Source organism: Solenopsis invicta, chromosome 13 (assembly GCF_016802725.1).
Source record: "Solenopsis invicta isolate M01_SB chromosome 13, UNIL_Sinv_3.0, whole genome shotgun sequence".
NCBI lineage: Eukaryota > Metazoa > Arthropoda > Insecta > Hymenoptera > Formicidae > Solenopsis > Solenopsis invicta.
Genome location: NC_052676.1, coordinates 109905 through 137791, shown reverse-complemented (window position 1 = coordinate 137791; position 27887 = coordinate 109905). Strand labels below are relative to the sequence as shown.

At 32.7% G+C, this 27887-nt stretch overlaps 1 protein-coding gene across 3 annotated transcripts; it reads right to left on the bottom strand.

The window, feature by feature from the left end:
• Positions 1–304: 304 nt before the first annotated feature.
• LOC105207033 (ADP-ribosylation factor-like protein 4C) lies at positions 305–27705 on the bottom strand. 3 transcript variants are annotated; one of them, XM_039456957.1, is made up of 5 exons: positions 27437–27705; positions 27280–27359; positions 5018–5474; positions 3245–3460; positions 305–2266 (listed from the first exon to the last, which is right to left on the bottom strand). In XM_039456957.1, the coding sequence occupies exons 3-5, from the start codon at positions 5226–5228 to the stop codon at positions 2070–2072; spliced, it is 624 nt and encodes a 207-aa protein (XP_039312891.1). In that variant the 5' UTR covers positions 5229–5474; positions 27280–27359; positions 27437–27705; the 3' UTR covers positions 305–2069. The 3 variants fall into 3 exon arrangements, with proteins under 3 accessions (XP_039312891.1, XP_025996098.1, XP_039312892.1); XM_026140313.2 differs by lacking the exon at positions 27280–27359; XM_039456958.1 differs by lacking the exons at positions 27280–27359; positions 27437–27705 and adding an exon at positions 24924–25243.
• Between the last annotated feature and the right edge of the window lie 182 nt (positions 27706–27887).

The following is a 27887-nucleotide window of genomic DNA, read 5'->3' as shown; positions in this document are numbered from 1 at the left end:
TTAATAACGGAAATAATAGCCATAGAGATAGCCACATTGTCGACAGAGTAGTCATAATACCCTGTTCTCCTGTATCAAAAGTAGAGATTTTAAGATTTGCTCTTTGGAACATTTCATTATGGTCATTTCTTACAAAGTTATACATTCTTGAAATTTGTCTATTATTGCGGGTCATAGGTCCTTAATAAATTTTGCTGTTGAATGTATTTTATATCAGAAATGGAAGTAGCGCATTACTTATTAATTGTGATGTAAAGATTAAAGTAAGTAAGATTAAAGTTACTTTTTTCATGAGTATTCTTTGTTGAGGAGTCCCTGATATAATTCAAAAGTTCAAGATCTTGTGTAGGTGAGCACCGTAACGCATGAATCGTGTGCGTATGTGTGTGCGCGCGCGCGCACGCGAGTGCATACGCATGTGTGCATGTATGTTTATGTGTGTGATGATCAGCTAGTGCGCGGTTTGCTAACTGTAAACATACACGCGATGCTTTATTGTATGACATGGGAACTTGTATGAATTTCCAGGCCATAATATTTATGAAATTTCTTATTTATCTTCTAATGATAATGAAAAAAGTGCCTTGAAGACTAACTACTATTATACATAAATATTTTTATACATAAATAATATAGTAAAAACCAATCTTTAATTCTCAAAATTGGTCAACCATTTTTTAATTGCATAAAGTTACAAATATACGTCACTATTTTCATATTTCTGTCATCGGGAATTTGTTAGGTACGTGTAATGTGTCAATCACGTTACGAACACTAATTGAGACATCGTTACAACGTAACATATGACGAATTGGCACGTCATAGTAACATACTTGCCATGTACGGTGCTGGCAAGATCGTTTATTAGAATAATTCTATAAAGAATAAAATGAAATTAACAAAATAGTATCAGATTTTCAAAACAATACTTCTTTAACAATAAATTTCGTATGTCTAATATGTCCAATAAGTGAGAAAAAATTTACAATACGGTATAAACTTTACAAAATAATAAAATTATAGCATCCGATTACTCGTGTATGTAAATAGAATATATTGCTATGTTGTTTTGTATTTAAAAAATATGGCAATAATTAACCTTCGCAGCAATAATATCCAATGTTGCTAAATAATTTATGACAATTTATATTGCCACAGATTTTCGGATGTTGATTAACGTTCGTTGCTCGTGTTAATGCATTTTTGCATTTAAAATTTGTGCCAGCATGAAATTACAACTTCGCAAATTTATTTACAACTATTTACTTATATTTATACCACTTTCGCATCGACTCATTTTCTTTATCGCAACGATAGATTTTCCTCAGTCGACTAGCATCGTCACACGTTTATATTTACGATCATTTTAATCATTACATTGTTGCATACAAAATAAAATCAATTCAGCATAAAATTAAATTTCATTCAAAAAGAAAAACTCGTAATATATAACAGTACAATGTCTAATTTATGTCAAATTTGTAAACTTATTTAAATTTATACCGATCAAATTGTGCAAGTGACAAATCAATACTTTATGATACAAAATTTGTAAATGTCTCAAACACACCCCGTCCAGTTACATTTTTCTTATTGTCAAAAGAAAAAAAATACTAATATATCGTTCAACATATTTTAATTAAAGTTGTATAATATTGAATCTCAATTTTTAGTAAAAAAATTTTATATGCAACAACCTAGGAACAGTCATTAATCCCTTTTCCATTTTTTCTTATATATATATATATATATATATATATATATATATATATATGCAGCTCTAGACCGATATATATGTACATTTATAAACTCACATACACACATAAACTCACACCTAAAAATCGACGCAAGCTCCAAATAATTCTAACAGCATCTCACCGAGAGCGAAAGTCAGAGAGAGGTGATTGCAATCCTGGTCGTCGTTCACTTCTTTCAAGTCAATATGCTATATCTTCATCACAATTGGAAAGAGAGGACGAGGTGGAAGTTATGGAAAGCATCGCCAAAGGGGAGGCTGTCCGCGATCGACAATATCAGAAGACGCATGTGCAGTCTTCCGAAGCCCTGGCCTACCTAGCTCGTTTCCGATTCAGTTTGGCCAGCTTGCGTCGTTTCAAGATCAACTGATACAACATGTCCAAACCTTCGTGAAGTCCTTCGCCTGTAATAGCGCACGCCGGTTGCACACGAATACAAGAGCTGCCTGGCATTTCGGCTAATTCCAACACTCCCAAATGCTTCTCCAATTCGCCAACTTCTTTTGCACCTGTACAATAGAGAGCTCGTTAATGAAACAAAATAGATCGTAATTATACCTACATCGATTTTATTAAATTTTCTCTCAACTATTTTATAATTCAATAAACTATACACTACAGCAGGAAGAACAAACTTCTTATGAAGAGATTGTTGCACAGTAATTTACAATTTTTTGTTGTTATTAACATGAAATTGACCTTTCCACTCAAGATTAACATGTATATTTTAATTGTGTAAGAGCAATTTCAATTCTGTAAATCCAATTCGATAAAAATGATTGGAGAAAAAATGTTGGTAATTGCGTCAGTCTAGTATTTCCTTAAGCAAAACTTAAATGTATCTGTATTTATTTAGAAAGAAATAAAAACAAATTTACAAACTTTAAGCCTCGCTTAAAGTCAAAACAACGTTGGAACAGTGGATAGTTTCTCTTACAAGGTAAAAACCTAGTTCAACCATTAAGATTCATCATGTATACATATAGTTAATTCGATTTTTGATTCATTCAATGTACTTGTTACTATCTTACTTTTAAGCTTTTTAATTTTTATTTCATTGCTGTTTTTAAATTAACAAAATATTAGACTGTTAAGTCAACAACAATTTTTCTGTATATAGCGCCTTTTTTATATTTTTAAAAAGATAATATCTAAAAAAGGGATTAACGATTTAAAAAGACAATTTTGTTTGGTGTTAATATCATGAGGGATTTTTTGGGAAGATGTAGAGGAATTTTTAGGGAAGAAAAATATAAAAATTCTGTAGTATATTTATCCTCCCAAAAATATCTCTCGTGAAAATAACAATTAACAAAACACAAATTTAAGGAAAAATTCTCCAAATCCCTGACTCTATAAAATTGCTAATAAAACTAGAAGATTTAAAAAATAAAAGTAAAATAAAAGCTATAGTATATTTTCCTGTTAAAAAAATGAAAATGACTTTGAGTTATAATTTGTAATAAATTTTATAATATCGTTTATACCAGGCAAATCTTGTTTATTGGCAAGAATTAGAATCGGCACACCCGCGTTGTCTGGACTTCTTGCCGTCCTGGTAAGCTCCATTTTTGCCTCTTCGAGCCGCTCGGTGTCGCAAGAATCAACGACAAAAATAATGCCATCGGTACATCTCGTGTAAGATTTCCATAACGGCCGTAACTTTTCTTGTCCACCGACGTCCCACACAAGGAAATTAACACCTGTTTAAAAAATATTACATTTTAATGAGGAAAAAATCGTAACATTACGATGTAACATTACGATATCCAAAAAATAATTAATTATTGAATCTTTACACTCATACACCAATTGTTGCAGAAAATTTTTAAAAAGGTTTTAAAACCATTTCAATTTTTATTTCACATTTTATGTGCAACAAATTTGCAATATGTAATATAAAATTATTTATTATTTAATTATTTTTGTTAATTATAGCGCAGAGACATTCGCGCATTGATTCCTTAAGCTCGGTTTTTTCATTATATTATTTTTACAATTTAGTCATTTATTATTACAATTACAGTGTGTTCATAAAGCTTTTTTTGAAGATGCAATTCAGTTGTTTTGTTTAAAGCTGAAAATAAATATAAATTCTACTGAAAATTCATAATAATCTTCTTGTATAGAATTTTTGAAATCCATTCTACAGTCGTTTTTTTTATTAACAGTTTTTAATAACTTCAAAAGTTCAAATCTATTAACACTTAGAGTCTGCTCATAATAGAGGGATATTAAGTATTAGGAATAGGAATTAAAATTTAAGATCAGTTTTTTCTCAATGAATATTAAATGTAACTCAATGGATATGAATAAAACGTAAAACATAAATGTGCCGTACACGATACAATACAACTTATTATTAATCTATAGTTTACATTGAGAAAACTGATCCTAAAATTTTAATTCCTATTCCTAATATCTAATATTATATTCCTCTATTGTGCGTAGGCCCTTAAGCGGGCGCACCGCGGCATTAAGTGCCACAAAGTTTTTATAAAAAAAATCATTGATAATACAGTTTTTTTTCTTATTACTGACTTTCGGTATTTCTCATTCAATATCTCAATCATAAGATATCGTCACACTTTTCTTATCAAACGATTAATCTTTTATCCATTCTGAACTCGGTAAGAGACGTGTTGCGTACGTCACAAAACGTAAGTAAAATCTTATTTATATAAATAGTTGTAATAATGCGAGATACGATTAGTTGTTCTCTACATTTTAATTTATTTTTACTCGCATTATCGATAAAGATACATCATACATAATTACTTTTCAAAATTACTTTTATGTTATTTATAACATGTAATTACATTGTTTATTTTTTAAGTAACTATGTTTTCTTTATACCAAATAAGTCATCTCATTATTTTATGCATAAAAATATTAAGATATGGTTAGAATAAATTTACTAATGTTTTATCTAACATTAGTAAAGTATCTTCATAATTAAAATACTCATATTAGTTTTATTGAGGTAAATTTTATTTAATTAAAACTACAGTAATTCAAATAAAAGAGTTGCGCTTTGCTCAAAATTTATTTTACAAAAAGGTCTTTCTCTGTAATCGTTTATATAATTCGAGAAACATCGATACTATTCCCGCTGAAAAGAAAATCAATATTAAATTAAAGAAATAACAATTAAAAAAAAACTAAGATCCAAAGCTCGGCTATTTTGGAGTGCGTTGCATATAAGAAAAAAAAAAAAAAAAAATGACAATCAAAAAGATGGAAGATTGTAAGATACGTACCTTTAGCTTTTCCAATACCGCCACGAATTCTTTCGCAGTTGAAGCCAATGGTCGGTACGGTATTGAGATACTGATCGAATTTGAGTCTGTATAGGGCGGTCGTCTTTCCGGCGCTGTCGAGACCAAGCATCGCCACGTGGAGTGGAGTTCCTGTGGGAAGTGCTTCAAGAAGACCGCCACTCGTGCCGCTCCTTCCCATCCCAGCGCCCATCCCTCTCTGTCTCTCTCTCTCTCTCTCTCTTTTTGTCTCTCTCTTCCCTTCTCTCGTTCTCGCTTCTTCTTTTCGATAATAATTCTCTTTCTTTCGCTCTTTCTCTTTTCTACTTCGTTTTGATTCGGCCTAGCATCTAGATTTCTTCCTCTCCTTCCGTTCTTGTGAGAAATATCTTTCTTCACTAAATTCTATCTTCGATGCCCGTAAAAGGACTCCAACACTGCGAATCCACTACCGCATCCTCTGAAAAGCAATCGCATTCCACGATTAACGACTCTCAACCGGTCCACACGAAAGACAGGTGTGCAGACATTAAGTATCTTGTCTAATAAGTAGAACTCGATTTCGATCGGGGTCAATATCACTTTTGATATTATTGAACTACAGCGGATTCAGCTTTTCTCTCTTGTGATCTTAATTTAGAAGTAAAAACCATATTCTATGTGCATGTGTCGGGTGTGCGTGCGTGTGTGTCGTAGAAATCTCTTTCGAGAAAAACTTTCACCCTCCCTTTGTCAGACTTTCCAGCGTTGATCACGAATAACCCGTAATTCGCTTATTAACATATCTACCGCGCGAATCGAGCTCATTATTTATATCATCTAGGTCGAAGGCAAATCTCTGAACAATGTATCATTGTCTCGCGCGCAAAGTAGGTTGCGCAGTCAACGGAAGAAATAGAGTCGGTCCTTTTTGGGACCGGTTTCACCGACGTGGTTCAACGAATTCGAATCCGGTTTGCTGACTTTGTGGACCGTTTCTTCCAAAGTAACATCTTCTTCCGTCTTCATTGAGTGAACTTTCTCTAATGCCTCTCATCTTCTCTCTCTCTCTCTCTCTCTCTCGCATACGTGCATTTCCTCATGTCGATCTAACAATTGCAACAGTTAGACGCTAGATCTTATGTCGTTAGATATCGGCGTTTTCTGTTTCTTTTTCCTCGTGCACAGCAAGTGCAATCCCATTGCAAAGGACGTAAGACAAAATGTTACTTTTGTTATCAACTCTAAATAATATACTAGATGTTTTTTAATGAAATTTCTACATATAATTAAAAATGTATATCTGTGTACATACATGTACACAAGGTAAAAAAGTTACATATTCATTAAACTAAGTGAAAAGTATAGGATAATATATTATCAACTTTGAATATAAAAATTAATAAAAAGTATTAATAAAAATTTGACGAGTTTTAATATATTATAATCGATATATATATATATATATATATATATATATATATATATATATATATATATATATACAGGGTGTCCCAGGCCACCCGTCTCACCCGATTTTTTTGTAAACGCGACATTTTAAAGAAAAATGTTTCAGACAAAAGTTGCATGGTTTCGAGAGAAACATAAGATGGTGTCATTAATTTAACCTTGAATAGTTGCTTGAAGATCACGTGAAGAACACCTTCAATGTTTTAAATGGGACTGCCAACTTTTTATTACATATTCTTGTAGCTTATCTCGAGACCTTTCCAAAACACTACTAGAAAGTTTATTTTTGTTGAGTACTTTCCAAGTTGTGAGGCTTGAAAGCTACGGTGTACTGTAACTTTCAAGCGACACAACTCGAAAAGTACTTAACAAAAATAAACTTTCTTGTAGTGTTTTGGAAAAGTCTCGAAATAAGCTACAAGAATACGTAATAAAAAATACAATATTAGAGTATCGGTAGTTTCCTAATTAAAGGGTATCAGTACTTCTCTAACAATCTATATTTTTTATTGCATATTCCTAACCAAATGGTTGGGAGTATCCCAGTTGCGCACAGACTCAATTGGACACCACCAATCATAGCGGCCGATGCCTAGAGTATTTCCGTTGGGTTAGATAGTTCCTACTTCTGGGGACTCTAGTGCTAATGAAGTCACTATGCCATCTACGAACGTTGCCGAGCGGCAGCGGACGCAATCGAGCGCCTCGGGCGGCCACGCCGGCATTTGATCGCGTCCGCCGTCGTTCGGCACCGTTCGTAGATGGTGTAGTGACTGCGCAGCACCATTGAACTATACTCTAACTGGAATGGGCATTGCTATATAACGTCCGTAAGCGGAAAACGTGATGGAAATAGCATGATGCGAGGGGTCACCTCTCTTTTTCTAAGCGTTCTCTACGCATGCGTCAGCATTCACCTTACATTCCTACACAAAAGTTCAATTTCTTCTTTGTTTTCATGTTGATACAGCATGTAACGGAATTCGTGGAAACGAGGAAGAAAGTAACTTTTACTTAAAAAATTACTTAAATACTTAAAAGAATATAATACAATTTTGATTTTGTTTTATTTATGTATGTTACTCAAGTCGCTCGTTTATCTATTCTCATGTGCCGATACTGCAAAACTTTCTAACGTGACTGTACTGACAAAGAGAGGTGGCCCTTCGAAATGGCTCTCTCTCGTCACGTTTTCTGGCGGCTAGTGCCCATTCCAGTTAGAGTATAGTTCAATGCGCAGCACCGACGACGGTCGTCGAGTCGCTGCCACCGCCATGTTGCTTTATCCTCTATCCGCCTGTACCGGTGACAGGCGAACGCTCCGTGATTCCTGTCGAAGTTCTGTGCGGATAGTGTTGTGTGTCGAGTGTGGTAGCAGCTTGAGTGCCAGGACCGTATACAGATCGTATCTCATTCGTAAAGCGTTACGAGCTTGTCGCTCGCGTCTCGTTGCTGTTTCGTGCTCGTATAACGTTACTCGATTCTCCGTTTGTCTCGCAATCTTCGTTGCTCGTGATCGGCCGCGATCGTATCACATTTTGCTGGAGCTCGTATGTAATGTTACCCGCGCATTATCGCGTTGTGTGTTAGCAACGGCCGCGGCCAACGAGTCGAAAGGTTATGTTACGCCGCGCGATCTTCTGGCGCTCGAGATTCGTCGTCTGCCACAATGTTAACTTCCCCGACAGTGTCGCGGTTGCGGTATCGTGAGTAGTGACTAAAATATCATACGGTTATCGTTAATGTATGATTCGAGAGCGACAGAGAGACATCGTCAGCGAAAGACGGCCTCCACGGAGTAATTCGATACGTATATGCATTATTTTGTTAATTGACATATGGATAACTTTTATGTTTTTATTTTATCACTATTAACAGTTCCATATTTGCATACTGACGGAAAATACGTATTATTGAAGGTAGAGTTAAGAATTTAGTTATTTCAGGTCAGATGTGCGAAGGCGAACATCATTCTCATTATTCAAGTAAAATATTGAACGGACGAGGACAGGAAGGTGAGAACGAATCTGTAACTGTCACTTGAGACGCCAGGTTCAGTTTGTCAGCGTATCAGTTTGTCCTGCGTCATTTTCCGATACAACTATTGTAGGATTTTTAAAAGATCTATAGCTCCAGATAAGTTGTAGAAAGAGTTCTGGCGTTTAATATAATTTATGTAATTTTTATATTCAATATTTATAGAATTATCAAAAGTTCCGTGTACAAAAAAATATTTTTTCTCCTGAACGTATATTTAGATACAGTGTACTCTCTAAAATCTTTGGAGTGGAATCCCACTCTAAAAGTGTGAAAATCCTACCAGTTTTGATAAAGAGTGGCAGAATTTTCACACTTTTAGAGTGGAATTCCACTCTTTTAGATAAAATTCCACTCTAAAAAATTTAGAGAATAGATACATGTTTAGATATACTGGCTTAACGTTAAACTGGCACCCCCACCTTCACTCGTGATTCTCTGCTAAACCGCTCGAGCACAAAAATTGAGCACAAAAATTGAAAACAGGGTACATAGCACGTAAAAAGCAATGTTTACACAAATATTTAACATAAAAAAATTTTATTGTTTTTATTAATATTAAAAAAATACTACAAACGTAAATTTATTGTTAAGTCTGATTTTATTTTAGCATAATAAAAATAACTGACAGAGTAACAAATCGTTACTTTTTAATGCAATGTAACGGTAATCAGTGTTGAGAATTAGTAACAAGTAACAATAATTAGTTACTTTTTTGATTAGGTAACGAGTAAAAATAATAAGTTACTTTTAAAACGTGATTTTCTTTACTTTATAAGTATATAAAATGACTCAATATTATCAATATTGTTTAAACTCACTATTTAAACTATGTAGTTTGCAAGAGAAACTCATGAAAATTTTATTCTCGCTTGGATTGAGGTCCAAAAAAATCTTTGACTATTTATAAATACGATAAACCTGCAGACGCATTCGTTTTTATATTACTCTCAACGTGAGAAGGCACAAAAGTTTAAAAGAGTACCCGGTATCCATGAGTAGTTAACTCATAAGTTTTGGACATTCTGAACAGTCCTTTATTTTTTATTTAATTTACGTTTATTAGTTCTAAATAGTATAAAAGTGCATAAGAATTAAAAATAATTAAAATGACGAATTATATGAACTAAAGAGCCATGACTGTTGTTGGTGTTAAATGTGTAACAACAATAATAAGACTATATTCTTGTTGATAAAATTGTATCAACCAAAACATGCGTTTCGAAAATAATGATTTTAATGCAGACATTATTACGTGCATTGTAATATAATTCTTTCTTCTGTTGTATAATAACGTACGCAAACACTGTAAAATTTCCAGCACTCTCTTCGATGTTCGTGCTGCGTAATTATATGTACAATAATAATATTCATTCATTATTCTTTATCTACCTTTTTTTATATTGTTCAAGTAATATAATTTTGTTCATTTATTATAGAACATGATTTCTTTTCAAAAATGTCCATTTTCAATATTTCAAATAATTAAACTTTTTGGAGCGATTCATATTGTACTGTTTTTTTTTGTTAGTTCAAAGGTCAATTAAAAAATCTCACTAGTTTCTTGCTTCGCGTTAAAATTTGAGATTTTTTAATTCAAAGTATTCGTTTTTTGCAAATTTTTCAACACTTTTTTTTAAACAATTGTAATTACTTGACAATAAAATACTTTTAATTTGAGTCTCGTTTATTGTCTCTGATTCTGAAGTATAGATTATATATTGTGAGTTAAAAATAAGCTTTCTATTCAGAGATATAGTGCAATTAGTGTAATAAAGTTACAAAGTTCTTCAGATCCTTGTGTGGCGAAGAAAATACTAAAAAGAAGAATGGCGAGCTAAAGTTAAATTTATTTTACAATCGATTATGTGTAATAATTAAGTGGTATAAATAATCAATTACTGAAATAAAAAATATTTATTCAAGACTTTTGGCTTCCATGAAAAAAAGAACGGTCGAATGCATGAGGCATCGTAAAGTTTTATAGCGAATTCGGTCGGATGCACTAGTGTTCACTAGTGCATATTAGGACTTGGTTAGGTGTGGCAAGTGAAAGCGGACGTGTGCGGTGCGAGCGTGTGTGTGATAAGCGTAAAAAGAGCAAAATTGTAGGTAAAGGAGGGTTGTAGGTAAAAGGTAAGGGAGGAAAGCGAGGAAGCAAGACGAATGGAGGGAGAAAGCAGGGTAGAGGGAGAATAGAGCGGCGAAGTGAAATTTAACGGGACAGAAAAACGTAGGTTATGTCGACGAGGAGTGCAGGAAGGTCAGGTGTAGAAGGTGTAGGGAAGACAAAGGGAGACAACAAGCAAAGAAAGTTAGTAGAAGATAAGGAAAGAGAGAAAAAGGTAACTTTTAGGCTATCGACAGAAAAGGATGAACATTGTAGTTGCGAAAGAGAAAGAAGGGAATTCAGGGAACAGATAGGCACGGAATTGAATGCGATGAAGGAGGAAAGAAAGGCTATGAGGGAATATGTGGAGAAATTTAAAGTAAAAGAAAAGTAGAAAGAAAGACTCGAGAAAATGGAAGAGAGGTTAGAAGTTTTAGAGAGGGAAGGCGCGAGAGAAGAAGGTGCAGGGATGAGCGAAATGGAAGACGACAGAAGGGTAACGAGCACGTTTTCACAGTACAGCAGGGCTAGCTCAGGGCTAAGTGATAAAAAAGTGGACAAAATAAAGAGATGGATGTCAGATAGGGAAAGATAGGGAAGAGAGACGTAATATAATAATAAGGGGGATCGAGGAAACAAAGGAGATGGAAAGGGATAAAAATAAAGGATGCACGTGGTTTAGGGATAAATTAGAGGTAGAATGTAAGGTAGAGGATTGTAGGATAAATGGTAAGGTAATTGTAGTGAAATTAGGTAGCAGCGAACAAAAAGGAAGAAATAATGAAAAATAAAAACAGGCTAAAGAGAGGATCAATTTTTATTGCAAATGATTTAAGCTGGGAGGATAGGAAGATACAAGAAAAGATAAATAGGTGGGCAAAAGAACAAGGGGATAAAAGAAAAATCGTAAAAGTGGGAAGAGGAAGGGTAAGAATAGGGGTGGAATGGATAGATTGAACAGAAATAGAGAGGGAGGAGGAAAATAAGAGGAGGAGGGAAGATAGCTCGGGAAGACAAAATTTTGGCTAAGCCAAGAAGGAAACAAGAAGGAGAGGGAAGGGGGAGAGAGTGAGTTTAGGGAGAAAAAAAAAGGAGAAAACCAGAAATAAAAAAAGGGAAAGGAAACAGAGGAAAAAAGAAGGAAAGGATTTTGTTTTGGAATGTAGCAGGGGTAAACAACAAAGACAAAGAATTTTAGGAATTTATAAGAAGCTTCGATTTCATAAGTCTCAGTAAGGTATGACTAGAGGAAAAAGGTTGGGAAAATTTAAAAGGAAGGTTACCAAAAACTCACGAGTGGTGGTGCAGTTATGCGAGGAAGGTTAAGAATAAGAGAAGGTCTAAGGGAGGTTTCGTGATTGGGAAAAAGAAAGGATGGGGAATGGATGGAGATAGCTTATGCCGTAGGGAGGTAGAAGGAATGATTCTGTCAGAAGTAAGGATGAAAAAGAGTAGGGTATATATTGTATCAATTTATAATAAGAAGGAGAAGAAATTAAGGAAAGGTCTAGATAAATTTCTAAAGGAGGTAGGAGAGCCAAAACTAGTTTTAGGAGATTTAAATTTGAGGATAGGAGAAATGGGAGTAGAAGGTGAGGAGGAAATGGGAAGATGCAGTAAGGACAAAAAAACAGAGAACGGAACGGAGAATTTCACAGAATGGATACAAGAAAAAGGGTGGAGTATTTTGAACGGGGCAACAGAGGGAGATTGGGAAGGAGAATTCACGTATGTAGGACCAAAAGGTAGCACCGTCATAGATTATGTAATGGTTAATAATAGGATGCGTAAAAATGTAATTAATTTTAAGGTAGGAGAAAGGGTGGACCACATGCCTTTGTGTCTGGAGTTCGAAGGGACAGGTAAAGCAGAAGAAGAGGAACATTCGGAAGTAGAGAGAGAGGAAGAAGAAGAGACAGAAACAGAAATAATAGTATGGAATAAGGAAGCGATCGAGAGTTTTAATAAGGCAACGGAAGAAGGGGAGAAAGAAGGAGAGGAGATACAAGTCACGGTAAAAAGAAAATGGCAGGAAATGAAAAACATAGTTAACAGCGCAATGGTTAAAAGGAAAGTAAGGAGGCAGAAAAAAGAGTCAGGACACAGAGACTGGTGGGACAGGAGCTGTACAAGAAAAGAGAAGTAAAAAGGATGCATAAGAGATGGAAGTCAAGGAAGGTGGAAAGAGAGGAGTATATGCTGGAAAAAGTAAGGTACAAAGAATTCCTGCAGGAAAAGATAAAGGAGAAAAGAGAGAAGGAAGAAGAACTGAAGAGATTAAAAAAGGAAGCAAACGAATGGAAATATATAAATAAGAAGAAAGGGGGAAAAGTCTGGAAAGAAAATAATAGAAGCAAGGAAGAATGGAGAAGGTACTTCCTGGAATTTTTGGAAAAAGAAAAAAATAAGGGAAAGAAGAGAGGAAGGGGGGAAGGAAGGGAGAGAGAGAGAGAGAAACCGCAAGAGGGCTCCTCTTACACAAAGGAGGAGGATTTAGGGAGAGAAAAAATAGGCAGGATGAAGAAGAAGAAAGCCGCGGGGATAGATAGAATCCCAATGAAAACGTGGATGTATGCAGAAAGTTTCTTGAGAGAAAAAGTAATAAGGCTGATACAAGTATGAAAAGAGGGAAAGATGCCAGAAGAATGGAGGAGTATTATAATACCCTTATATAAAAGAGGGGACCAAGAGAAAATGAAAAACTATAGAGACATCTCGTTACTATGCACGGCGTACAAGGTGTATGCAGAAATAATAAGGAATAAGATTAGAGAAGGAAGTAGAAAGGGGGAGTCTGTTGTCAGAAGGTCAGGCAGGATTTAGGAGAGGGAGATCGACCATAGATAACATATTTGTTCTCAGCCACATGGCTCAAAGAGAAATAAGCGAAGGAGGAGATGGAAGAAAGATATACGCCCTGTTTGCAGATTTGCCATTTGAAGGCATTTGACAATGTGGATAGGGAAATGTTATGGAAAATAATGAGAAGAAATAGCTTAGACGAGAAGATGATAAGAAGAGTAGAAAGGATGTACGAAGTAACGGAGATGACAGTGAAGACGAGGTATGGAACAACAGAGAACTTCTACACAAAGAAGGGCATAAGACAGGGCTGTGTAATAAGTCCACTTCTTTTTAATTAATATATGATGGAAGTAAAGAAAAGGTTAAGGGAGAGGGGGGGGATAGGAGAGGTGAAAATCAGTGAAGAGAGGATATGGAGTATGATGTACCCAGACAATGTAGTTTTAGTTGCGAATAATAGAGAAGCTTTGCAGGACATGATGGGAACATTTAAAAGGTGTTTAAGAGATAGGAAATTAGAGTTAAGTGCGGAGAAAACAAAGGTATTGGTATTTAACTGGAAAGGAAAAAAGTGTGGAAATGGGGAAATAAAGAAATAGAGGAGGTAAATACGTTTAAGTACTTCACGTTTAACAGGAAAGGGAACTATAAGGAACATATAAAAGAATTGAGCAGAAAAAGAAGGTTGGCAGCAAATAAGGTGTGGGGGTTAGGAGAGAGATTAAAGAGAAATGATTTCAGAAAGAGGTGGACTCTGTTTAGGTACTTGGTTCAGAGTGTGATGGCGTATGGAGTGGAAATATGGGGCTGGGCAGAAAAAGAAGCGTTGGAGAAAATAATGTTAGACTACGTTAGATGGCTGTTTGAATTAGATTTTTGCACACTAAGATACATTGTAACCAGGGAATTGGGAATGGAAAAACTGCGTATAGGATGGGGAATAAGAGCCAAAAGATATGAGGATAGTTAAAAACGGGGTAGCAGGTAATTTAGTCAAGAACTGTTGGATGGAGAAAGAGAGGAAAGGAAGGAAAGATTTATATAGCAAAGAGAGGGAAAAATATTACAATAGAAATGGTTGGGGAATGAGCGCAGTAGAGGCATGGGAGGGGGATGGAGGAGAGATAGAACTGGAGATAATTGAGAGGAAGAGGGATATACAGAAGCAAAAAGAGGAGAGTAGGATTTTAGAATCAAGATACAACAAGAAATATAGAGAAATAGAGGTAAAGAGTAGGGAATCCAGACCTAGGTACCTAGAAATAGAAAGTTTAAACAAGATAAGGGGAGGAGAGGGAATCAGGGCACTAATAAATTTGAGATGTGGGAATATGGAAGAGGCAAATAAATATTGGTTAGGAGAAGAGGAAAGGAAATGCGTGTTCTGCGAAAAAGGTTGGGATAATATGGAACACTACATAGGAAACTGTCAGAAATTGAAAGAGGATTGGACGGAATTAGGCAAAGGAAAAGACGAGATTATGGAAAAAATATGGGAAGATGATCTTGATAGAATTAAAGAAAGGATTTTAGGAAGGATAAAGGCTTAAGAGAAAAAAAGTGAAAAAGATGAGAAAAGAAATAAAAGAACAAGAGAAGAAATTAAGAAAGGAAATAGACATTAATAAACAGAATGAGGCAATAGCAATAGAAGAGGTAGAGGTAGAGGTATAACATTAGGTAAAAGTAAGGTAAACTGGCGTAAGCGTATATATGTAAAATAGAGGTAAAGGTAAGAGAGACTGTAAAGAAATGGGTAACACAAAGAGCAGGATAAGGCAAAATGATAATAAGCATACGGAAATGTAAATAAAGTACAATGTAAATTTTTGAGTAGATAAAGACAAATAATGTACGTAGTAGGGTAAGAGAACTGTAAATATTAGGTAGTAAAGATGTAAATAGTAGGGTAGATAGGTAGCGGTCGCGAGGTGAAAGAATGGGTTATAGATGGATGCGTGTGGTAAGGAACTCATTGTAAACCAAGTCCCTTCTTGGCATGTAAAATAAGTCGAAGTAAATAAATATCTTATCTATCACTAGTGCATATTAAAGCCGTTGTACATTAATCTAGTATAAAAATAAACTGCAAATATCTCGACTGGCGAAATTTTTAATACTTGTATCTTATCAAATAACATAAAAGAGAAAATTTCATAATTTAATCTGTTTTTATATTTATACTGACAATGAACACACATCTTACATCAATTCATGTACGTTGACCTTAATGTGCACCAGTGTACACTGGTGCAGTCCAACCGAATTCGCTATTAGTGTTACTAGGCATCTTCTGCTCTGCATCTAGATATTATATCTAAATGTTCGTAGATATATCTAGATGTATTACAGAGAGCAGGCGCTTTCGCGTTCTTGGTGCACGTTGAAACATAACTATCATATAAACACAAATAAAAGTTATTTTATTGTAAAAATATGAGTAAACAAATACCCTGTAAAGCAAATTTAAATATAAAATGCTCTGTGTAACTTTTTAATATTGGAATAATCTCAGCTATCGTTTGATACCTTCTTTCTATCGTCAATAAACAGATCAAGATACTTTTGCGGTGCTGATCAATCACCTGATCATCGAAAACGTTATTAATATCCATGTGTATATTAACATAAGAACTTGTAATATCATTAGTTGGTTGTGTATTTATTCATTGCAAAGTACTCGAATGTATTACTCTATTAAAATTTCACGTTATTAAAAATAAAAGAATGCAAAATACTTTTGAAGCATTTTTGGGTTAATTTTTTACGATTTATAGCTACTCAAAATTATTTCAATGTTGTGTAACACTTTTAAAATGAATATTGAAAGACAGAGATATACATCGAAATAACATCATAAATACATAAATGTATACAGGTAAACACACATACGTACACAACGAGAATATAGAGACATAAAACTGTGGCGCGGTATGAGATGGCGCACGCGCGTCTTCGCGAGTCGATAATGCACCATCGAAGCAGCCAGCACCAACACCAATGCACTTTACATTGGTGATTCCCGATGCAGGCATCCCAAAATCGTCGGAAATGGAGGATTCCGCGTTTCTCCTCTTTTTTGTGCTTAGCAACGTTCGTAATATTGTTTATACTTTGTGATGATTCCAATTTTAATGTCACAAATATCAAATAAATTACATCTCTTATATACATTACTGTACAGACTTAAAATCACCGAACAATCATTTCTCAATAAATTCTCCAGTTAATTTAAAATCAATCCTTTTTTTTTAGTGAAAACGAGGTATCAATGATGAATTTTAAATTACAAACGATCGAAGGACCTCTCGCGAATTAGAGGACAAGTTTACCTTTTAAATCTTATAACTTTTCTTTAGGTAAGATGCATTGATTGTATTTCTTGTCTCAAATGACATTGTTTCGGAGCCGCTAAATTAGTTTTCTGTCCTCTACAATAATGTCAATATTAAAAAATTGACAAATTATTTAAAGATAAGAGTTTGCTTTGATATTAGATTAAAAATTTGATATTAAAAATTTAAAATGGCAAATATATTTCATATGGAGGTATAAAAATCGAAAAAAATAAACGTATGATTTGAATGTTTTTAAAAACAGCAAGAAATAGGTTTATGAGTTTAACGCGGTTTTTGCGTATATAACAACATGCATTTATTTATATTATTTCAACAAAATCGTATAATTGCACGATACTAATGTTTCGGTTCTGATTCGAGCTATTTTCATGGAGCAGCATAGAGATAGAAATAAGGTAAGGTGGTATAACAGTACGCACTTAAGTTTTGTTTTGACATGAAAAAAAGTTAATGGTTTTTAAAATTAAAATTTGTTTATTTTCAGTTTAACAATTTATAATTAATAAATTTTACCAATAGTGTAACAAAATTAATCATTTTTTAAAATACAAAAAAAATCACAAGCAGCGTCTTCTTACTCTTATACACTCTAGGCGTGTAAGAGTACGCAAAGGCTTTAATTAACGTTTAGGCACTTCCAAAGTTTTTCAGATAGATGTTTTGGTTTTTCTTTGGTTTCTTATTTTGATTTTTTGATTTTTCAACTTGAGTAAAATATTTCTTCTTAGAAAGATCTTGCTCAAGCTGCAATTTATATGGAGAGTTGCTAAGTTAAATCTCCTCTTTTTTTCTTCTTTTCTTTCTATTTGACATCTTGTCAAATAGAAATAAATAAATAAGTTTAAATAAATAAGATTGAAACAAAACATTAGTCGTGTAAAAATAAGCGCATACTCTTACACATTACCGTGTTGCAAACTCTTATACGACACCCTCTCCATGGACAGAATTGTTCACAGTTACCGTTTATTAGCAAGTAACAAAGTCTTTTTAACATTCAAATGAGATTGTGTCGAAATAACAGAAACAGTATTTCATATAAGTATATCATGTATTTAACAGAAATGAGACTTTGAAAATGAAAAAAATAAATATAAAAACAACCACCAAAACAATTTAAGTTTGCTCCTCCAATTAAAATACATTGTTCAATAATTTTTTGACAAACTCTCACTACTGAACCCAGATCAAAACAAGATTGAGAATAACTGCAAATATCACGTAATTTCGCAGTAAATGTCACTGCGTACTCTTATACCAAAATATCTTACAATCTCCCGTGTTTCTGGAGGTCGATGTAAATCTCCGTTCTTCCCAATTTTAAAAGTCCCATCTTGAAGTTATCGAATTGAACTAAATAAGACATAAGTATATATTTACTCTCTAAATTTGAATCAGTGAAATCTTATTGATATACAAGATGTTTCTTAAAAAGCACCCACTAATTCTATACGTCGTTGAACCGCGCGCCTGATATTGTACGTGAGCGCTTGCCGCTATGTGTTAGTTGCTTCTACAACTTCACTATATGTCTGTTTAAAGGACGGCGCTGATTGAATTAGCTGCTTTACTCAATACTTACTGTTTTATTAAGCATTATAGAAAAAAATTCTTCAGGACTTTTTGACTCAGTTTTTAGCAAGTAATAACACTATGTAATTAGTAAGCGCTTTTTAAGAAACACCCTGTATATTATTCTAATCTTTACAGTATAGTATCCTAATCTACAGAGTACCATACGAGTAACATACGCGAACGGACCTGTTCGAACATGTTTTGTCTGTTTTTTTTATACAAGATTACTCACAAAAAAGTCACACTCACAGACAATAGTGACCCCACAGACCCCAACAAAACTTTGCTGCAGTGCCGTTCAAATTCTAGTTGACCAATAAAGTTTACCAACGATGTCAATTAAAAGAATTTCAAAATACAAAAGAGGAGATTTCAAACTTTGTTTACTCTTTGGTCCAAACGTTCTACTCCATTCCGTCTTTACACAACAAGCGGTCAAAATATCATACGAGGTTTCCCAGATCCTCTAAGTGTGTTTAAGGGTTAGTGTAACTTTTAATTGAATTGGTTTTTTGTTCATTACGTTAACTTTTAACGTAACTATAAATTAATTTTATAAGCCATTAATTTTAACTTTAGAAAAATATGTTAACTTACTCAATCTTGAGCATATCATTCATTAGATAAATAGAAATATCCAAGTTTGAAGTAAATTAGCATACTACTCGTAATATACATACGCACATAGATAATTTTTAACTATCCATCATCTTTAATTCAATATTGAAAAATAATAAATTTAAAATCCAAGACAAAGAGTAAGATGTTATTTATTATTATATTTTATTCAAGTCAATATATTTATAAATTTCATGAAATATTTTATAAAAGATATGTGTATACATTTTTTGACAATAAAATAATTCCCAAAAGTACAGTTCCGCGGAAAAGAAATTGATAACAGCTTTGCAATATTGTGTCAAAAGTTTATTTTCATGCCCATGATGTTTTACTTCTTTGATCTAACTTTTCACACGTGATCTTTATGCAAGTGTGACCAATTATAGAAAATTAATTACTTCCATATGAAAAGCTTTCTGTGTTATATTTTTCTCAGCTCAAAGGAAAAAGAGAGCTATTTTCAAAACGCAATAAGTCATGAAATCGATTAATATTAGACAAAAAGATGTTACAAAGTTATAAATCAACTAATTTATTAATTTCCTCTATTATAATATAAATATTACAATATAAAGGATTCAAATACACTGTGTTAGATTATAGTATTTGGAATGTTTAGACTATTTTGAATTGAACTACATATTTAACAGATTTATAAAGTTACATTTATACAAAAAATATATAACTTTATAGTTATATAATATATATTGTACATTTATACAGGGTGTTTCTTAAAAAGCCTCCACTAATTATATAGTGTTATTCCTTGCTAAAAACTGCGTTGAAAAGTCCTGAACTATTTTTTTCTATAATGTTTAATAAAAGAGAGTAATTATTGAGTAAAACTAATCCAATCAGCGCCGTCCTTTAAATAGACATACGTCGATGAAACGCACGCCTGGTAATATACGTGAGCGCTCGCCGCTGCGTTGCTAGTTACCTCTGCAACTTCGCACTGTCGATACCGTATGTACAATATTTTTGCGCGTTGTAATGATGCGAACAATTTCGTTTTACATTGAAAATTATATTTTTTCCGTTAGAAGAGATGCTTCTGCATCTCCTTACAAAAAATTTCGACAAGAGATAAAACTCTCATCAAAACGTATAAGAATACACATCACGGGTACATAAAAAAAACCTTCATTTTTTTCGCCTACAAATTATTTCATAATTGTTCTTTATAAATTTGAGACACTGTACGTCTTTTTACATAGAATAGACATACAATCTTTTGCTTGTTATTTCTTATTTAAATTATACTTCAAATAATCTTTTAAGAAATTCTTTCATAAAATTTGTTCTCTATGCATGTAATTACAGATGGTTTTATTATTTTGCAAATTTATTTCAGAAACAGAAGTTTCTATAGAAAATGTAGGAATATTAGAAACCACGCAATAAAACAGAAAACGAGACAAACTTTCTCATTATCACCATATAAAGATTTGGATAAGCAAAAACATAAATTGTTTTATATTAAAATATTTCTTAAATAATCTATTTTTTTCAGAAATCTTCACATTAAGACTTAAATCTCGAAAATGTATTATGTCTGTTAAGTTAGCACCCCCACCACAAAAAATCGAAACGCCATCTATGCCAAAATTAAGTGCTTTTTATGTGCTAATTATGTACCCAATTTGAAATTTTTGTGCTCAAGCAGTTTAGCAGGAAAATGAGATTGAAGGTGGGGGTGCCAGCTTAACGTTAAGCCAGCACCCACTCATATAAATAATTAATAAAATAAAAAAATAAATACACGAGAATTAAGGGCTTTTTATGTGCTTTTCAACGATATATAAATAAATGTTCGTACTCAATCTCTTCGACCAGAAAATCGTCCAGAAAGTACAAATACACATTAATGGAACACTCGATGGAACAAGAGTAAAGTACCAGAAAGAAAGCAATTCTGAAATTGATTATAAACTTAAAATATTCTCCTATTTATGTGCTTTCGAAATATGCAAGACAGGATTTTTGTGCTCAACCCCTTGATCGAAAAATCGACCCTGAAGTGAGCACCCCACTGTTCAACTACAAGAGTAAACTACCAGAAAGAAAGCAATTCTGAAATTGATTGTAGGCTTAAAATATTCTCCTATTTATGTGCTTTCGAAATATGCAACACAGGATTTTTGTGCTCAACCCCTTGATCAAAAAACCGACCCTGAAGTGAGCACCCCACTGTTCAACTACAAGAGTAAACTACCAGAAAGAAAGCAATTCTGAAATTGATTGTAGGCTTAAAATATTCTCCTATTTATGTGCTTTCGAAATATGCAAGACAGAATTTTTGTGCTCAACCCCTTGATCGAAAAACCGACCCTGAAGTGAGCACCCCACTGTTCAACTACAAGAGTAAACTACCAGGAAGAAAGCAATTCTGAAATTGATTGTAGGCTCAAAATATTCTCCTATTTATGTGCTTTCGAAATATGCAAGACAGAATTTTTGTGCTCAACCCCTTGATCGAAAAACCGATCCTGAAGTGAGCACCCCACAGTTCAGCTACAAGAGTAAACTACCAGAAAGAAAGCAATTCTGAAATTGATTGTAGGCTTAAAATATTCTCCTATTTATATGCTTTCAAAATATGCAAGACAGGATTTTTGTCCTCAACCCCTTGATCGAAAAACCGACCCTGAAGTGAGCACCCCACCGTTCAGCTACAAAAGTAAACTAACAGAAAGAAAGCAATTCTGAAATTGATTGTAGGCTTAAAATATTCTCCTATTTATATGCTTTCAAAATATGCAAGACAGGATTTTTGTCCTCAACCCCTTGATCAAAAAACCGACCCTGAAGTGAGCACCCCACCGTTCAGCTACAAAAGTAAACTAACAGAAAGAAAGCAATTCTGAAATTGATTGTAGGCTTAAAATATTCTCCTATTTATATGCTTTCAAAATATGCAAGACAGGATTTTTGTGTTCAATCCCTTGATCGAAAAACCGACACTGAAGTGAGCACCCCACTGTTCAGCTACAAGAGTAAACTATCAGAAAGAAAGCAATTCTGAAATTGATTGTAGGCTTAAAATATTCTCCTACTTATATGCTTTCGAAATATGCAAGACAGGATTTTTGTGCTCAACCCCTTGATCGAAAAACCGACCCTGAAGTGAGCACCCCACAGTTCAGCTACAAGAGTAAACTACCAGAAAGAAAGCAATTCTGAAATTGATTGTAAGCTTAAAATATTCTCCTATTTATGTGCTTTCGAAATATGCAAAACAGGATTTTTGTGCTCAATTCCTTGATCGAAAAACCGACCCTGAAGTGAGCACCCCACTGTTCAAATACAAGAGTAAACTACCAGAAAGAAAGCAATTCTGAAATTGATTGTAGGCTTAAAATATTGTCCTATTTATGTGCTTTCGAAATATGCAAGACAAGATTTTTGTGCTCAATTTCAGAATTGCTTTCTTTCTGGTACTTTACTCTTGTTCCATCGAGTGTTCCATTAATGTGTATTTGTACTTTCTGGGCGATTTTCTGGTCGAAGAGATTGAGTACGAACATTTATTTATATATCGTTGAAAAGCACATAAAAAGCACTTAATTATAGTGTATTTATTTTTTTATTTTATTAATTATTTATATGAGTGGGTGCTGGCTCAACGTTAAGCTGGCACCCCCACCTTCAATCTCATTTTCCTGCTAAACTGCTCGAGCACAAAAATTTCAAATTGGGTACATAATTAGCACATAAAAAGCACTTAATTTTGGCACAGGTGGCGTTTCGATTTTTTGTGGTGGGGGTGCTAACTTAACAGACATAAATGCATCATTTAATAAATATTCTTGCGTATAGTTTTGTCCAGTCAGTCTAAAGTAATAAATTTTTGTTAAGAATTTATTATATCAATTTGATACCCCAATAAACTTAAAATAGAAAAAAATGTTAAAAAATAAAGAAGGAAAAAAATGTTTTGTAATAATTTCTTAACAGTTCCTCGGATTTAGAGGAAATAGTAGAGGTGCATGTAAGCATCGAAAAAATAAATTCATTAGCAATTTAATTTGGTAATATTACATTCGAGATTCTTCTTTAAAAATCTGTATTTCAAGCCCGGCAAAATTCCGGCGTTTGGGGAAATCTTGTAAATACTTATAAATTCCTAGATATACGACCGTTTATGTAATACGAACAAATTGATTAAGAACAGGCCGTAACGGTCACAACAAATTTTTCACTTTCTTGGGGGAGGGGGTGAGGAGATTTTAGAGATGCAAGTTAACATTACTGTTATTAAATTAATTTGCATTTTAATTATGTTTTAGTTCAAAATGAATTGAAACATGTAAAAGGACATTATTTCAGCACGAAGATCTTGCTAGGACCGTTACGGTCTATTTTTAGTAAATTTGTTTATGAATTCATTTAAAAAAGTTGAGCACTAAAAATTGCTGCTTTCGACCGGTAATGCTGTATTCGTTATTTTAATCATAATAACTATTTTTACCGTAGAAACAATAGAATTCTAGATATTTGCAAAAATATATTTTATTTTATTTTTGACCCTTTATAAAATTTTAAGTAAGAATCATATCGATAGAGACTTTTGCGACAACGTTTAGAATAACAAAATAAAGGCCCATGCAAAAATTCAGCTAGTTGTTAATTTTTTTCACAGATTTGCTATATTTTTTGTTAATAATAATTTTCTTGGACTACATACAAAATATACTACAATCGGAATTTGTTCCTAACAATATAACGTTAAAAATTATCTGTTTAAGGAATATATGTGTAGAGCTAAAATACATTGGACGATCGTCAAAAAATTTGTTGTTCGCATAAAATCGATACAAAAATATTTTTAGAAACATATTAGCAAAGTAAATAATAAAGAATTCCAAATTTAGTCGACAAACTGACAAATCGTTTATTGGTTAAACTTGTTCACAACATTTCAATTTAAGGTTTAGATTTTTTTTCAACTGAATCGGTTAAATGATATTATTTTGAATCATTTGTTTTGTTAAGAAACTCATGAATGGTCGTGTTTCCCGAACAAACGATTCAAATACCATGTTTAACCGACTCACTTGAAAAGGACCTTAAGTCGAAACGTGAAGAAGTTTAACTAATAAACAATTTGCCAATTTGTCGAATAAATTCAAAATTGTGGAGAAGGATTTTTAAATCTGCAAATGCAATTAGAAGAAATGACATTTCGATGTCTAATTCATAGAAATCTTTTTTCCTTCTTATTGTCACAATACTACTATCAATATTCGGAAAACTAAATGCATTTCCTTGTTTGCAAATAACTTTTAATATTAGTCAGAATAAATAATTATAATATATTACTTTTTAAAGTTACTTTTAATACTGTTATACATTTTATACTATTACCATTTGTTGTGTAATAAAAAAGAAGCAAGTTATTTTGATATTTCTCAAAATCAAGATTTTGTAATTAGGCTTTTATTCCGCCCAACTCCTTAATTATAAGAGTAACAAATACTTCGACAATAATGTAACGGATTCTAGAGCTCGACGCGTGCGTTTTCCAAAATAAATTATTTTTAACATTATGTCATTAGCAAAAAATTTAGATCATGATATATATCTCGATAGTATGTCAGAGAATGATTTTGGTACTATGTTATAATCATGCGAGCAAAAAATTATTTTCTAATAATTTACTCTTTATCTATCTGCTGAGTTTTTCGCTGTTGTGTATACTTATTTCATGAATAATAAAATCAGTAGTATATATAGTATATTTCACGAGTAACAAATTAGCAACAAACTAGCAACAAATCTAATGTTACTTTTATATTCAATTGTTTTTTGTCATACTATCCCGATAATTTAATTTCCTTTTAAGGTAATATTTTTAAAAAATCAATCATTAAAAGCAACAAATTTTTTTATTTGGTAACTTTTTAGTAGCAAATGAGTAACAAATAAAAAAAATAGTTTTTATTGTACTCACTTTGTTGCGCTAACTTATTATACATGTAAGTTACAGATGCCAAATGGACGGCCCATGACCTAGATCTGGCCTACAATCGTATTCCAAAGTATTAAACTTAGACTATAGTAGATAGCAATATGGAAAAGATTTTATGTACTATTACGAGGTGCATAAAATCTTTTACTAGATATTGCTAGAAATCTGTTTAAAACCTGGCTCACGAGCTAAAGCGCTTCTTTCCACACAGTGGGTAAAATCCGCACAGCCAAAATATTATAAAATCTTTAAAAAAAAATATTTTTTGAAAATATTACGAGAAATATTTTAAAAAGATTTTTAAACGTGACGCTGGTAACATTTTTAAAAACATTTTAAAAATATGTTAGAAATTTTTCAAAAACATTTTTTACACTATCAAAAAATATGAGAAATATTTTAAAAACGTGCTAGAAATATTTTCAAAAAATTTTAACAATATTTTGAAAAGGTTTTAAAACACGAAAGTAGTAAACATTTTAAAAATATATTAGAAATTTTTCAAAAATTTATTTTCACCATCCAAAAAATATTAATTAAAATAATTTAGATTTTCGAGCAGCACACGGCATTGCTGTTAGATGGGAGTTGTGTATCTCATAAGTAAAAAATTTCAGATTGAAATAAAAGGTGTAGCATTATGTGATTTTTCACTTTTGTCTTAACAAGAATATTTTTTGAAAACACACAATTGAACTTCGAATTGAAAAAAAGATAATTTTAAATGTTTCACTAAAATATAATATTTTTGAAAATATTTTTTGACAGAATCTAGCGAACATAAAAATATTTTAAAAGTATTTTGTGAAATATTTTTACAAATATTATTAAATATACTTCAGCATATATGCATGAAAGATTCCAAAATATTTTAAAAGTATTTAAATCTTTATTAAAAATATTTTAAAAATATTTTGTACTGTAAGGCTCACTTTTCGAGCGACAATTCTCAACCGATTTTAATTCTTTCTTTTTAATATACTCGTAATGAAATGCTTTATAACGTGGTGCTGGGCCTTTTTATCAGGAAATGTTTTAAGAAAATATTATATTTTAACCAAAACATTTTTCATAAATAATTATCAAAATTAATATTTATAGAAAAAAAATCACATGTTGATCTAACACATCCATGTGAGAATTTAGATATTTGGCATTTAGCGTTATCTTGTAATAGCTCTCAAATCCTCTTCGTCGCTTTTTTTGAAGGACAACCAAACAAGTTGATTCGCCAATTGTCTAATTACGAGCAGATATTTTGTATTGGACGCCATAGACTTACGTATTCAAGATTAGAGTTAAGAAAATAGCAAACTAGTAAAGAAGAAGCAATGAGACTATATTATTACATAACATTTAAATAAAATTTCTTAGATATTTTTATCATGTGAATGTATACGTAATAAATAAACAACATGACTTATTTATTGATAGAAAAAGATGGGAAAATAACACAAAAATAAAAAAATATAATTAGAAGAATAATTTTCACATTGGTCTATATTCTCAACTCACTTTTATCGATAACAATACTTTTATGCATCTAGTAAACCATATGTTTTGTACAGTTCACTGTTGTATAGTTTTTTTACTGTTTGTATAATGACGTTTTTAATGATTAAAGTGGGTTGAAAATATGATCCATTGTTTTTTTAAGTAACTTTTAGAAAATAAAACTGTAATATATAGGATGTCTACACAGTCCGTTTCTATCTCTTGTATTACATGTTTGATCATTTCAAGAGGATACTCTTTTAAGGGGATTGAAAGATAAGTAGAGAAATCACTCAAAATATCGGTATTTCGAGGTTTCTCATAATTTGAATCCAAAATATAAAGGTGGGCCTTTATATTTTATACTTTATAAATTATATGTGTGTAAAATAATTATATAATATTGTATAATTATGTATAGTCGTATATAAACACAATTTCTTATAAAAAAAACAGCTGTACTTTTTGTAAAAAAGTTTTTTCTATATGTAAAACAAATCATACAGAGAAAGAAAACATAGTTATGGTTATATATTATAATTACATATGTACTTAATTATGGATTTCTTTTACTGAATTGTTTTAGAACTACATACATAATAAAAAAGAATTTATATTCTGTCTGTATTTATATAAAATTTTCTGTAGGAAAACCAAAACAATTTTTTCAAGCAAAAATACGTCACCTCTCTATTTATAATAGAATATAGAAGGTATAATCAATATAAATGTATTCTTCTTGTTCCTACTATTATATTTTATTATTCTAGTTTTCTTGTGATAATGAGAAAAATTTTTTAATTTGTTTCAAACATTATATGAAAATCTTGATTATGCGACATACTTAATGCTTCGCATCTCGATCAAAAGGGAGATTCACGGACAAAACATTCCTCCATTATCCATGAGCAGCGTCGCGTAAACCTGAAAATTTCGGGGCGCGTCGCGGCGCTGGTTACATCGCCACTTTGAGAGACCATCGACACCGCATCAACACTCACCATGTTAGATCCGGAGGTATAATCCGTGTCTGCGGGCATATCCAAATCCACAAATTGGCACAGATAAAAGCACTGACACACTTCTCCGAAGCGTGTACTTGCGGGGGAAAGAAAACTATTGGATCAAACTATGTGCGAGAACTTGAACGCGGTAACGGAACTCCTACCAAACCAACACACCTACCCGACAGTTCGGGACGAACTGACGCGTGCTGACGCGTAGCGAACCAACCAACAAAGCGCGAACGAAAGGACATAGCTCCTCTATTTGCCGCACGCCGGCAGCACTGTTATCCTACGTCGCATTGGCATAGTCTAGATATACCCATGATGTAAGAAACAAGGTGAAACAACGCGCATTGTCGGCGGCTCGATGCGCGGTAAGAGGCGTGGCTCGATGTGGTGAACCAATGAAATTTGGGTCCAAATATATCCGCGCAATTATATGTAG

Coding starts and splice junctions, on each gene's coding strand:
- LOC105207033 (XM_039456957.1), bottom strand. CDS start 5,228: ATGGGCGCTGGGATGGGAAGGAGCGGCACGAGTGGCGGTCTTCTTGAA. Junction 3,461..5,017: donor CGGTATTGGAAAAGCTAAAG/GTACGTATCTTA, acceptor TTTTTTAAACAG/GTGTTAATTTCCTTGTGTGG. Junction 2,267..3,244: donor CAATAAACAAGATTTGCCTG/GTATAAACGATA, acceptor TCTATTGTACAG/GTGCAAAAGAAGTTGGCGAA.